The sequence below is a fragment of the Emydura macquarii genome, unplaced genomic scaffold (assembly GCF_026122565.2).
Source record: "Emydura macquarii macquarii isolate MOO-44397 ecotype Brisbane River unplaced genomic scaffold, CSIRO-AGI_Emac_v2 contig_1876, whole genome shotgun sequence".
Classification (NCBI taxonomy): Eukaryota; Metazoa; Chordata; order Testudines; family Chelidae; genus Emydura; species Emydura macquarii.
The window spans coordinates 5,147,480-5,162,774 of record NW_027132013.1 but is presented as its reverse complement, the minus strand read 5'-3'; the positions used below and the strand labels follow the sequence as shown (position 1 = coordinate 5,162,774).

Sequence of the window (15,295 nt, the reverse complement as noted above, 5' to 3'; positions counted from 1 at the left end):
AGACATGAATAATATAAGAAGTTCTCACTGGCCAACTATCCCACCATTATCAGGTGGCAATTTATGGCAATCATCAGAGCAGAAGTAGGGCTGGAGAAGTATGTTGAAGAAGACAGGGAAATAGCTTTCCTGGCTAATTCAGGAACAGCATTCAATACACAAGGGACAGCATGGAAAAAATCACAAAGGCACTTGTGTGAGAAATGGATGAATGGGTGATGGAGGTTGGTGTCAGCAGATGAGTGAAGAGAGTAGGAGATAAGATAAAAATACATGAGCAGATAAGCAAGAAAGGGTCTATGTTGTGTATAATCTTAAAGGAAAGGACAAGAAATTTGTATATAGTGCACTGGAAGGTTTTCAGAGTACCAGAGTGAACCTGTTTTGGCCTATAAAATGACAATTGAAGCATTAAAACTAGATAGTGAAACTATACTGCTGAAATTACCATGTACAATATGTAGTGCAAATGCAAGGTTGGGTATTAAGATTAACAGAGTAAAATGAACAGAAAGTTGCCTGAAGGGAAGGGTGATACTCAGTTTTATTAAACATGTTTATTGATTGTCTAAGGCATCAACAAGCACACTATAATTCCATATTATATATACAGTGATTGCATGCAGCCAAGATAAGCAAGACAAGGTTTGGGGGTTGGAAAAAATTCAATGGACTTGAGCCAGTGAATGGCCTGTGAGTCAGCAATGGTCAGCCTAGGAAGACCTCCAGGGAGCCCAACATGGAGCCCAATATGTGTGCAGCATCCTCCCTAGCCCCACCTATGTGTACTGAGCTGTTCTGGATGCCCCAGGCATGATCAGTCTCAGCACAGCAAACCACTCCACACCTGAACCTGTTAAACTGGCTCCTGTGGCAGAGTGGGAGCCCAAAGCCAGATAGCCATTCATCCCACCTGGTGATGATGTAGGGGTTCCTGGTAGTGGCAAAACATCTTTCCTGTTCTGTCCACCGCAGTGAGTTGATAACATTATCAGCTGGAGGGATACTGCACAGCACCTATCCAGATAGGATTTCTGCTACACAATTGGTGGTGAGGTGCATGCCATATATTCCTGAACAGTCAAGGGTGCTGGTTGCTGTTCTTGGTGATCTGTTTGTCTGCATTCTGACACTGGATGTCAGGTGGCGGAATACTGGCTAGGACTGATAACCATAAGTTTTGTTGGCTTCAATGTGCCTCATGGTATAACTCTCATGGTATAATTAAGCTGTGTGTCTACTACTCTACTGCAGGGAGAGTTTAACCAAACTAGGGCATAGTATTAATCAAATGAGTAACAAAGAGAGAGCTCTGAACTACATAGTGTTTGTGCATCAGCTCCCCAGGTAAACCTTACCAGTTTGTTCAAAAGACACTTTCTGCTCTTGATCTTTTGAGCTACTTTAGTGAGATGTATGTGTATACACGATCTAGGGTGACCTTGAAATAGATTGGTTTTGGATCATGTAGTAACTGCTGACCATTCCCCAAGATTTTAAGCTCAAGTTGGCTCTAAGCATGATATAAGTGGAAGCATGTTGACACCATCTTTGATGTACTTGGTTTCAGTCTCCATTTCTTGCAATAGTCACTTATGGCAGCCACATCACTGTTCAGGTCCTATTCAGTGTTTTGGAAGTCACAATACTTTGAGGCCAAACAAATATCCTTGGCATTCATGAACTGCCTGGAGATGGTGTTTTGGTAGGTCACTGGTGAATACATTAAATAAAGTTGGTGCTAGCACAGAGCCTAGTGGGAGTCTGTTCCTCTGGAACTCTAAGTGCTGGTTTTGTGGTCCAGAGCCACCTGGAAGCATCTACCTTGGAGCATCAGCTCAATTGCCATGGCAACCCATCTAAGAAAAACTCTTGACATCTTGTACAGCAGATCAGTGTTCCAGATGGTACCACAAGCTGCTGTAAGGTTAAAAAAAAAAAAAAAAAAAAAAAAAAAGGCTGCTCCAGTTTTTTTCTTCTCTTGAAATGCATTCTCAATATACATAGTAAGTGCTAGCACTTGGTCACACATCCTTTGATTTGGTTGGAAACCTGCCTGATCATTACTCAAAAGTTGTCCTGTCATAGGTGTAATTCTTTGTATGAACATCCACTCCAGGAGTTCGTAGCTACAACTCAGGAGTGATATTGGGTGACAGCTGGCTGTTGAAGAATGGTCTTTACCTAGTTTGGTAAAGCTACCACTTTAGCCTTTTGCCATATCTTGTGTATCATGTTCTCTTCTATGACACAGGACATAGAATCATAAAAGTGTAGGACTGGAAGGGACCTCAGTTGGTAATCTAGTCCAGTCCCCTGCACTGAAGGCAGAACCAAGCAATAACTAGACCATTCCTGACGGGTGTTTGTGACAAGAAGATAGACAACAAGCGTTGGCTCTTCTTCCCAAGATGATAAGATAGTTCTCATGATATATAAACAGGGAGAAATTATGAACACTAGTTAGCACAAAAAAATCATGTAGGTAGGTTAGACATAGGGCCTAGGAATGATGATGATATGTGATTCATATCAAAAAAGAATTTTACTACATATGAGGGGTCAATTCTTTTTCAAGTATCAACTATTGAGAAGTCAGATTGTAATGAACTCTCTGCTCTTCAGTTGGTTGAAGTCTACCTATAAAGAGCACTATTTACAGGTACAGGTATAAGCCACTGATCCCTGTGGGGGAGAAAAATGTGATATAAGATATTGGGGCCAATATTTTCAGGGGTGAGTGCCTAAAGTAATGCACCTACGTCCACACTGAGGCCCCCTAATTAAAGTGGCCTGACTTTCATTGGTGCTGAGCACCCCAATTCCTCCTGAAGTATTGTATTAAAAAGAAATACAAGATGTAAGCCCATCAAAGAGTGGGGATTATCCACTTCTTCGACCAAGAAATCTATTGCATCCTATGAAAAAATCTGCAAAGCATTGACTTGGTCCTATACTCACATGTTCACCAGCCACTACCAGCTTGATGTATAGGTTCAGCAAATGCTGCCTTTGGTAGGAAGGTACTAGATACTGTGGTGCTCCAAAAAAGTATTAAATTAGATTTATTGCTTTCCAAATTATATATAAGACCCTAGCTTGGGGTTTCACTGCTGCAAAACTCCCAGTAATAAGGAAGGCAATCATGAACATTGAATGAACAGTTTGGGCAACTTATAAATAGCAGTAATGTGTTTGGCTTAAAAACATACGTTTTACTCCCAGTTTATCACTTACTTCTTTAATTCATGGGTATGAGACATAGCCAGATAAATCATAGGCTTTTAAATAACACTTTGCAGGTCTCTGGGCATGTTTCTACTGTCTTTTAAAGTCACTTTATCATCATGTATTAAAAATTGCAACACCCACGTGAGGTAGGAATTGGAATACCCCTTCTACTGAGACAGGTAAACTAAAGCACAAACAAACGTCTCATGTAGCATACCCAAAAAAGAAGGCACCCAAATTCATTGGCCATTTCTGAAAGTGTTGCCTACGTGACTTGCCAAAGGTTACGCAATAAGTTTTTGATAGAACAAGTAATGTGATACCTATAGTCTATAAATTGCTTGGCATCAGTGGATAAAAAAAGTGTGCTGAAATATGAAGAAAGGAAAGTTGCTACTGAACACTAGAAATAGACTTTAAGGGGAGCAGGGACCATCATGATCACCTAGTCTTACCTCCTGCACAGCACAGGCCACAGAACCTCACCCACCCACTCCTGTAATAGACCCATAACTTCTGGTTGAATTACTGAAGTCATCAAATAATGATTTAAAGACTTCTAGTTTACAGAGGATTCACCATTTACTTGAATTCAAACCAACAAGTGACCTGTGTCCCATGCTGCAGAGGAAGGCAAAAAAACCAAACAAACCCAGAGTCTCTGCCAATCTGACCTGGGGTAAAATTCCTTCCCGATCCCAAATATAGCAATCAGTTAGACCCTGAGCATGTCAGCGAAACCCACCAGCCAGACAACTGGGAAAGAATTTACTCAGACCCCTTCCTATCTAGTGTCCAATTTCTGGCCATTGGGGATATTTGCTACTAGCAGTCACAGATGGGCCAAGTGCCATTTTAGGCAGTCTCATCTTACAATCCCCTCCATGAACTTACTCAGTTCACTCTTGAAACCAACTAGGTTTTTGTCCTCTGCTGTTCCCAGTGGGAGGCTGTTTCAGAATGTCAATACTCTGATGGTTAGAAACCTTCATCTAATTTTAAGCCTAAACTTGTTGATGGCCAGTTTATATCCATTAGTTCTTGTGCCAACCCTGGCCCTTAATTTAAATAACTCCTCCTGAACTACATGTGATATCCAAAGAATGATAAAGGGTGTCATCTACTGAAGATATGTGGAACTGCTGGTTTGTTTGGACTGATTATCCAGCAGCAAAACACAGGGATATTTGATTAAGCTAATAACTAAAGTAACTGAAAATTAAAACCGGTGGCAGGAAGTTTTGAATACCGACTATAAATCTGGAGAGAAAGAGGTGGTCACAGAGGTCTTGTGAAATTTACAGATCTGAAGTAAAGAGTTGTGTATTTGAGAGAGTAAGACCAACAGAAATGTTTCCATAAAACTAAAGGAAAGTGAATTAGAAACAGCACTTTAAAAACAAATAAACAATAATACATAAACATAAACAACTCATTGCAGCTCTTGCTAGTGCATAAGGACTAATGACCAGAAACTGATTATCTACAAATGTAAAACAGACTAGCCTATTTTCATTGACTAAAGTAAACTGATCTCTGTTGTCTAGTGCTAATGTCATCAGTGCTGCACAATACACAAAGAGAGATGTTTTTCTTTAAAGTTTTTTACAGTCTAAAAGATAAGCACCTATTGTAGTTTTTGGTTGGTATGATGGTTTTGGTTTGTTTACTTTTTGCAAAAAAAAGCCAGTATATACAATGAAAAGCAAATGAAAAAGTAAAATAGATGTATACGTCTTTCCGTTTTAAGAATGTAAGAACTCTTTGGCAGAGGCAAAGACGTTTGATTTGTTTGTTTGTTGATACATTCTTTTCAACCGGATAGTACTTTTTAAAAATTAAAGCCCTGAACGCTTTCAAATAAAGATGATGACTTTCTTACCGAAAGGCGGCGCTGTTGCATCAAGTAAATAATAATTGCAACAATACTAAATAATATACTAATAAAAACTACAGAGGAAAATAAGACCATTACTTTGGAGGGAGAAAATGAACCAGACATCGCTATTTCATATCCAGCTCCCAGTTCAAGGTCAGAACTGTGTTAACTTGCACAGAGCCCTCTTGCAGGAGCCGGCATGGTACACACAGACAATCCACCCATTCATTTTATGAAGCCAGCAGAGGAGGGGGAGTGGGGACAGGTATGGGAACCGCCTGTCCTTACAGTTCTATGTGTAAACTATGCGTCTGAATGAAATGAGAGTCCAGCCAATCATTGCATCTAGAGACACGTGTTTGGTCTTTCGCTTAGAAGTTGGGCTCTTTACTTTGGACAGTGTTCATGGTCGAGCGGCGGAGGGAAAAGACATCTCCACTGCAAATCAGAGTGAAACCCAAGCCTGTTTCTGACGGGTCTCCGGCAGGCAGAGCAGAGAGCACTCGGGGTGGCGTGAGGGCGGGGAGAGGAGGGGCCGGGAAAGAGGCACTTTCGTTGCCCAGAGGTGGTCACGTTGTCCTACACCCACTCCAGCCCAGCCTCCCACACCCGGCTCGCTCTCTGCACCAGCCTCTCGCCGCCGCCCGTTTGTGCATGCAGAGTAACCCACTTCACAGAGCAGAGCAAGCAGAGACGAGAGCCCCTGGGCGGTGAAGCGAAGTCGGTCTGTTATCCGACAGAGGGGCAGTTACTGTGTGCGGCGGATCCACGCACCCCTGAGTTTGCAAATCCGACGCTGCTGTCCCGTCCCGTCCCTTCCTGTGTTCTGCTCCCCCCCGTTCTCTCGCCCCTCCTCCTCCTGCCCCGCGCTCTCCTCCCCGCGGACCCTCTTCCTGTGTCCTATTTACATACGGGCCGCCCCGCTCTGATTTCACTGGCGGCCTCAGCCCCCTCCGGAGCCGCTGATTGGTGTCTTTCCCCGCAGGTCATTTGCATGCCGTCTGCACACCGGGTGCCCAACAGAGGAGTTTGCTCAAAGCTTCTGCGACTGTCCGGAGCAGTGAGCACCGGTTTGCTTTGCTTGAGCAGAGCCTGCAGCTCCCCCCAGGCTGCCCTGGGTCTCTCCCTCTGCCTCGCTCCCTTGATGGGCTGGAGCTTTGCTCTGGATATCTGTTTGGGGAAAGGATTCTCTGTGCTTGCCTCCTGGATCTGCCCTCTCCTTGCTCAGTACTTTGCTGCCTTCAGAACCACCCCGTTCGCCGGAGAAGGGGGGATGGCATTGTCTTGAAGCTGTGAAGTGACCTGCCCGAGGAGGAGACGTTGGGGACTGTTTGATACTGACGCTCCCCCATCCTCCGTACTTTCCATCTTTGCTCTAGACGGAAAATGAATGATCTCAGCCTGGCCGTGGAATGGAGACAGCTGGCACCCAGAAGAGCCTGAAGGATTCTCTGAAGCTAAAGTGTGAACTTGCCTCTTCTCCACAATGTTATAAGTTACCCGCAGCTTCTCTTTATGGTGCCAGCTTCCCTGATCCATTGAAAGCAGCAGGGATCTAGTTGAATCTTCAGCTTTCTGTGCCTATAAGGGGCTGGATCACAGATCTTTCCTATGGCTGGGATATACAGTTCTACTCTGAAGACCCTGGAGGATTTAACCTTGGACTCTGGTTATGGGGCTGGGGATTCCTGCAGATCCCTTAGTCTCTCTTCTTGTAAGTCCAACTCACAAGCCTTCACATCATCACAACACAGAGGCAACTGGTGGTACTATTCAGGCTCCATGAACAGTAGGAATAACAGCTGGGATACAGTGAACACTGTTCTGCCAGAAGACCCTGAAGTTGCAGACATCTTTTCCAAGTGTCCTAAACTGCCAGATCTAGAGGAATTCCCTTGGACTGATGAAGATATTGGGAAAATACTCAGAAAAGGGAAGGGGGAAGAAAATAACAGAAACTTTTCTCAGGAAGCTGTCAGGAAACTGTCTCAGCTACTTAGGAGAGCCCTGATCAGGATCTCCAGGGAAGCCCAACGTCTGAGTGTGATGCATTCCAAATGCACTAGGTTTGAGGTCCAAAGTGCCATCAAGCTCATCCAGAGCTGGTCCTTGTCAGAAAGCTGTGTCCTGGCTACTGTCAAGGCTCTTTCACTGTACAGCATGAGTGCAGGAGATGGACTGAGGAAAGGCAAGTCAGCTCGATGTGGCCTCACCTTCTCAGTAGGGAGGTTTTTCAGGTGGATGGTAGATACTAGGATCTCAGTAAGGATCCATGAGTATGCAGCTATCTCTTTGACATCTTGTATGGAGAATCTTGTGGAAGAGATCAAGGCCAGGGTTCTAGCGAGTCAGAGCCCAGATGGAGGAGGAGGGGGAGAGATCTCCTCTGAAATCCTTGAGATGGTCATCAACAACGATGCTGAACTTTGGGGAGTACTGCAGCCTTACCAGCATCTCATCTGTGGGAAAAATGCTAATGGTAGGTCCAAGCTATGCATTTGTTACATAAAAATTGTTGGGATGCAGTTATTACTGTGATAGACACAGGCCTGATTTTTCAGCTGCTTTGCACCTTGTGTAGTAATTTGCACTTGTATAAAGTAGATGCAAAACACTATTGAATCAGAAAGGTAGTATATTGCAATCACTATGCACAGGTGTAAATTACTACAGGAGGTGTAACAGCAATGAGAAACCAGGCCCAGAGTTAGCAAAAATAAAGGCATGTGAGACTGCAATTAACTTCCTACCAGCTGCACTCTGAGCAACTTAGCATTTGTGTGTGTACCTCCAAGTGTTGATAAGGGAAAGTTGAATTAACAAACTTGAACTTTATTTTGATTTAAAAAAACCCAAAACCCTCATACTTTTCTCTGAAGAAGAGGCTGCCAGTATCATGTAATGGATGATATTGAGAGTTTTTGTGGGGCAGACTTTGTGATCTTAAGTATGCTGTTTCCCAAATACAGCCTATAGAAAGAAAACAACTTTGAGATTGGATTTCCAAAAGTAACTGTACAACTTCTGAGCAGAAAACAACAATTATTTAGGTTCTGTTGGTGTAAACATTATACAGCATGGTATGTATGTGTAAACTATACCAATTTGCACTCAACTCATCAAGCTGAGGATTAAAGGATAGTTTTTGATTAATCTCAATAACATAATATTAAGATATTTACCCCTGTAATCTGGTTAGGAGAGAGGTTTTTAAGCAGACTGTAGAAGAATGCTGGCATTTTCCTATGATACTAAAAGATACATGGTTTAAAATAAATTTTGACAGTTCTTTGGGGAAACTTGCAATATTTGTCTTTGAACTGTGTCACTCTGGATGTTAAAGAGCAATTGATATCCCATGTAAAAATTAGAGAAGCATTTAGCCCATGAAGAAAGGCTGTCTAGTTAAAGTGTTCATCTGTTCAGGTTGCTTAGTCCTCATCTGAAGTCATAAACAACTGGACATCAATAATCTCAGATTGAGGGACAAGCAAAAGGAGCAGATCTACTCTTAAGAAATAAAGATCCTGTTCTCATGTGAATGTTAGAGGTGAAACATCATGCAAAAAACAAAGGACTAAATCCTGCTCTGTACTGTGCAGGTGTATTAATGAAAAGAACTGAAACAGCCCCTCACTGCCTCACCATTGCCCCTTGCATTAATAACAAAGCAGTGTCTCACTAGGAAGAAGGCCTAATTTTTCTGGGCAATAAACTGTGCTCAGCAGTGCATTTTCTCCCTTCCTCACCTTACCCAGGCTTGATCCAGTCTGTTCAGCACAGCCACCATATGCATGAAGCAACATCACTCCATGCCTTCTGCCCAACACGTGTCTCTTTCAGATATGGGCAGGAGTTTTCCAATGTGTGGGAGAGAAATACAGCAAATATGCTATATACGCAGAATTGTCTGTAAACAGGGTGACTTTTTGGAATGTTTCTTTGGCACTGGTGGAATCCATAAGTGCAAATGATGTCAAGTGAAATGTACCAATTAATTCACCTTTTTAAACTTAAGATCTTTAGTGTCAGGACTGTATCTTCCTGTGTGCTGGGAAAATGCCTATTATATTTTGGCTGCCAGCAAAACAATAATAGATAATCTCATGCAGGCCATGGGAGCACTTGTAGTTGAGGATCTATGTGAAAGGACAGGAGGATCCTCTTCTCCCTATTCATCTGGAGTAAAATATTTCATGTGGTTCTACTTGAAAGGCTTGTCCTGTAGATCTCCATGTTCTTTGTTCAGTTTTTGCCACACAATTTCTGTGTTTGAGATAAAGAGATGATTGAGAGAGATTGTTAATCCACAGTGTTGCTGATTTATAAAGTCTCTTTGGATGAACAGAAATCTCCTTTTGGAATAACAACAATAAATGAATGGAGGCTGGTGTTATATGGAAACATAAACAGCTATGCCAGGAAACAGTTATAAATATTCAAAACACCAAGTGTTCAGCTGATAATGCTCATGCAATACAATACTAATCGTTGACTGGCCAGGGAAAAGGCTGATTTCTTTTGCCTCTTTTGTTGTTTCTGTCTTGCTGAACATTTTTTTTTTTTTCAATAAATACATTTATTTTTGTTATACCTGCAGAGTATAGGGTGCCTTCGGGTGCGTTTAATTTAATTTCATGTGACCATTTATCTAACCTGAAATATAAGACTCCGTGACTTTTCTAATGTCCATTTTTGCAATTGCAAGTCAAAGATAACATATTCACTCGCTAGAGTAAGAGAGGAATGTGTTTAAAAGAATGTTCTCTTCTGCATATATTAAAAGGTTATATACTGGATGATGATCATCATCTCATCATAGCTAATTCAAATTCTTTTCTCCATTACATTGGGTTAAATCTGGAGTAACTGTATTGAAGTCAGTGGAAATACTTGGGATTTACTCCAGTTTAAGGAAAAGAAGTATTTGCTTCACTGTTCTTTGCTTCCTTATGGTACCAAAAACATTTTAATGGAGTACTTAGAAATATCATGCTTGTTGAATGTTTACCATGCTTTGTTCTATTTTGTATTACTGAGTTACATGTTGGAGATAACAAGTTTTTAGTGGTTAAATTGCAGGGCATTCAATCTCAGTCAAATATTCCAGTCTCTGGATGAAATCTATGGTTTGTGTTATGCAGGAGATCACACTAGATTATCATAATGGTCCCTTTTGGCCTTACAATCTGATAGACGGCTTCCATGCTTATGTCAGGATATTTTTCAATGCCTCTTTGGAGTTTGAGAACAAGTAAGTACATCTCTAATTCCCTGTAACTTGACTAGACATTGTATCTTGGCTCTACATTCCTCGTATATCTAAAAATCTGACTAAAGACAATAAGTATGATCCAGTCTGTACTTTCCATAGAATGAATAAAAAAATCTGTCAACTTTGTATTATTGGCTAGGGAGAACATATTTCCACTAACATCTTCTGTGTAGGGTGGAGGGTTTCTAAATTTTGTAAATACTTTTGAGTGTTTTTAGAGATGTGTAAACATCTTTGAGTGGATTTTTGTATCACATCAAGGTTTGTAAATTGTTTATTTAATCATACAGCTACTCTTTCTCTGAGCAGTATTTGTCTGAATGCAAAATACTTGTAAAATGGTATTATATGTATACAACTAGAAACAAATAGAGTATTTGTCAGATTTCCTAATAAAAAAGTCACGTTATGCCCCATACAGATTTTTTTTAAAAATGAGCTGGAAACCCTTGATCGTAGATTTGGCTACAGATATTAAATAGGTAAAATAGTACAGTAGATCCTGCAACAGTAGGCTATGGATTGAGTCACTGCACTTCATTTCTGTATAAGAAGCTTAGCCACTAAGCCAAAGTCTGCTGTTGGTTATATTAGTAGAAATGTGGAGCAATGCCACTGAATTCAATTTTATTTCACGTTTACACTAGTACTGAGAGAAAAACTTGGCCCTTTATGTTCAGCAGTCTGAAAACCTTTGCCAACAAGAGTTGGTATACAAAAGGAATTACTCCTTGTAAGCATTGATTCCCATTAAGGACACATGTGGAGGGAGCTAATAAGTGCTAATTGAGTTGTTGCCCATTGCTCTATCAATACAGATGATCAGTACAGATGCCTGTATGGCTCATCAGTAGAGATGTCTGCATTTTATTATTGCCATTGGGCATCTTCAGAGACCAAACTAAATTAAGTATAAAGAGATTAAAGAGAGGCTAAAGCACAGATATAGAAGATTAAATTAATTAAATTGTAAAAAAAATCTCAGAATGCTATCAAGATAATAGAAGATCAAAAAGTAGTATGTGTTGGTTTTGAAGACTGGATAAAGCCATCAATCTTCAGTATATAGAACTTTTTTTGTTCAATTTAGAGTGGCTGATACATAATTTGCTGTGATCTGGTTCTGCGGTCCTTGCATACTGAAACTTCTTAATGAAACTAATGTGCAAGAATTTCAGGATCATGTGCTAAAATTGTAAACCAGGCTTTTAGCGGGATGAGATTTTCAGCTGTTTCCCAGAAATGTTAGCCTGGGACATAGGCGCAAACGCTTGATCTTTACAGAAAGTGTGATGGGACTGTTAATGGTGCATGCATAGCAGAAAGGACCTCCATTTAAGTTGTCTTCAACACACCTGTACATATTAAGGACCTGTTCTGGCTTTTATGGAGTTACACTACTGTAAATCCAGAGAAACTCAAAAAAATCTATACTGCGTCAGACTTGCTTTATCTATCTCAGAAAGATGAAGGGGATGAGTGGGATTTGAATTTGGGCTTGAAGGAGTTCACATACATCATATTGACCAACTAACTCATTCTTTCTGGGATCAGTAGATTGCAGGTATCTGTATAGGGTCATTATTTACACAGTGAATGCCTATTTTCAGGGATGTCTAACTTTATGGTAAAGACATCTGGATTATAATTTGATGTTCCAATGTGTTCTGTCATGCAGTTTGGTAAGCTTTTTTCTTTTCATAGTTTTAACCAGAATTGAGTGTCAGAGTATGTAATGGTTTGGCCATTTTGAACTTACACCAGTACAGTATTAAAAAATAAACAAAAATCTCACCACCCCACCAAGCTTTAGATGTGTTTCTGGGGTCTTTTGATCTGAAATTCCATAGTCCATTCCTTTTTAATCTACTTTGGCTAATTTACCTTGACCAAAACAGATATACTTAGTTGATGCTTTTTTAGTGTGAAAATACCACCTATATGCCAACACTAATTTCATAAACTTTTTTAATGAAGGGATTTTTCTACTCTAAAATTTCCTTGTTAAAATCAGTCCAAACCAAAACGAGAGTTTTGGAAGGAATATAAACTGATGTAGAATATAAACTAACTAGAGGAGGAAACTTTCCCTGGGGACAAATGATACCATACTGAAGGGTTTCTTGTACCTTCTTCTGAAGCAGATGGTACTGGCCGCTCTTGGTGATAGTTTACTTGACAAGAAGGATTATGGATCTGATCCAGTATGGCAGTTTTCATGCTGCTGTGTTTGAACTCCTATGTTGTAGGTGAATTGACTAATTTATTATTCATTATGCTGAGCTGTAAGAATTCTAGAAATGCTTTTAGCTTTATCACTCTGTCTGTTAAGCACAGCACTTACTGAACTGTACTTAGCCACCTGAATACTGCTGAACGTGCCTGGAACATCCAGGTAGAATGCACCTGCAGTGTCCTAACATTCCATAGATGTCATTGAGCATTGATAATGCTGCAGTTACTGAAGATTCCAAAAGCAAAAGGGTCATTAATTAACAGCTTGAGCGTTCCCAAAGACACCAGGCAGATGGGGCAGCTCAAGTGATGCTCTACATAGGAACTTTGCTTTGGCCTAGTCTACACTGGCAGCAGCAGTCGACGGGAGATACGCAAGCTATGCAATGTATCTTGCGTATCTCCTGTAGACGTACTTACGTCAACATACTGCAGCATCTTTACTGCACTGCGTGGGACAGGAGACGCCCTCCAGTCACCATAGCCTTACTCCTTTTGGGTAAGTGGAGGTGGTTTGACCGGAGAGCACATCTACACAGCACGCTCAATTGATCCTGCTGCATCGATCCCCAAAACACTGTCAGTATAGATATACCCTTTGAAGTGCCAATATGTTAGCAACAAAGGGATTACATTTCCAGAACAAGCTATACAGGTTCCTCTGGTTTAAAAAAAAAAAAACAAAACCCAACCATGACCTTTTCTTACAAGATATCTTAGAAAGACTTGGCCAAACTGATCACTAATGTAATTAATGGAGTTACACCAGGGATGAATTTGGTCTGCCATGATATTAAGTGATATTATATGATATCAAGTGCTGAGGCACAAAAGCAGCAAACATCTGGAAACTAAAACCTCCATACTCTGTCAATAACTTGCTCCATTTTGCTTTATATTTCCTCTCTGCACACATATAAATTAAGAATGGCCTAACAGCCTTGATTTGAATTTCCTGACTCTTATAGAGGTGTATCAACATTCACGTTAGTTAAAGTTGTTTTGTTGAGTTTAATATCAAATATTTAAGGTCGGTTTTGTACTTCAATACATAGTCATGATTCTAACCCCTACCTAGATCCATTTGTATTGCCCAGGCATTGAATAAAGAAAACCCTTCTAATGTGCGCTGTTTGTTCAAACTACTTTCTAGTTATCTGAACCAAATAAATTGAAGTGTTCATAGTGTCTCATTAATTTTAATAAGCCAATTATCTTCACTACTGCTCAGAAAAGCTGTATGTTATCAGAAAGTGTATATTTGAGAGATAATAGCTGCAAACATGATCAATAAGATAAGTAGGGTGGAAAAACATTAGGACTGTTACTGCTACTCTACTTTTCTAGTTGTCACCATTGGTGGGCTGTGAATCAATTTTAAAATAGAACTTTTTCCACTATTTAACCTCTTTGCTGCACTAGGGGCTGCTATTCCTGAACTAAATCTGTACTGCAGTTTTGGTCATGTGTATCCAGTGGCTGTACCTCATCTCTATTCTGTCCTGCCCTAACTCTTTGATGGTTTCTTGGGCAGCCCACCACCTGCAGGATGCAGATTCCCATGCCCACATACCACACAGCAGCACTTTGATAATTCCAGTGCACTGGGACCTTTCACAACCACATGATTATGGGTGAATTTCACACAGAAGGGTACATTTTTAGACCCTAGCCGTCAGCTGTGCATGTGCAACACTTGCATACCTGTGAACAATTCTAATATCTGTATACTCATATGTTAGAATCTGTATCCACAAAACCCACTGGGACAATGTTCTAGGACTGCAAATGCTAACACTAACTTTCATGCACATATATGTTAGTATTTTTAAAGTGTGCATCCGCATGTTTACACCTGCATGTTTGCACATGCTCACAGTTTTGCATACATACAAGTGGAGTTCGGGTAGAGGCCCAGCTGAAAATGTGGCCCATAGTGATTGATTTTCATTTTATTCCATGAAACTGACAGTATGACAATTCTGGGCCAAATTCATCCTTGAGGTCATTGGAGTTACACTAGAGATTAAGCTGAACAATAAAATTCATAGTAACAGAGTAGCTGGGCTTCTGTATTTGGTCATCCTAAAATTAGGTGCTGGAACTTTGTAAACCTATCAGAGTAATTACTAGTGACACATGCAGATAGATTAATTTTTGTTATCAGCAGCTTGGATGTAAGAGGGTTTGGAGTATCCATCTGATACAAAGGGAACTAGAAACTGTGACACAGGAGGCCCTGCAAGGAAAACCCTAGGTATAGTCAAGCTTAGGATAAAGTTTTGTTGTTTGTTAAATTACCAATAAAGTCCCAGTAAATGCATAAATCTGAACTATCTTTATACTGTTCAGAGTGGGATGGGGATTTCATTAGATTACATCCAGCTAATTGTGTTGTAGGTGTGAAATACTGAGGTGCAAACATGACACGGTTTTTGTATGTTCAGGTTAACAAGGTAAATATATCTTCTGGCCCAGTGTTTGTAAAAAGCACCTGAGCAATGGATGGTGCTGCTGCATGTTTTGCGTGTTTGTTAAAATAAAACCAAGTGGCTCATTTCATATTAAGTGTTTGAATTCTTAGTCATGAAATGTGTGATCTATTCTGATGCATATATTTCTGAAATTGGAGTATTTTAATTAAGATTAAAACCTCTCTAACATGGTTAGTTCAA

The 15,295-nt window shown here is 40.5% G+C and overlaps 1 protein-coding gene across 2 annotated transcripts in view; it reads left to right on the top strand.

The window, feature by feature from the left end:
- Window positions 1-6,184: 6,184 nt before the first annotated feature.
- The window catches only part of ABTB2 (ankyrin repeat and BTB domain containing 2), a 195,512-nt gene continuing 186,401 nt past the window's right edge, over window positions 6,185-15,295 (top strand). For both annotated transcript variants that reach the window (XM_067557543.1, XM_067557544.1), the window contains exon 1: window positions 6,185-7,589. In XM_067557543.1, coding sequence (XP_067413644.1) covers window positions 6,722-7,589 — 868 coding nt within the window. In that variant the 5' untranslated portion in view covers window positions 6,185-6,721. The remainder of the gene's footprint in view (window positions 7,590-15,295) is intronic.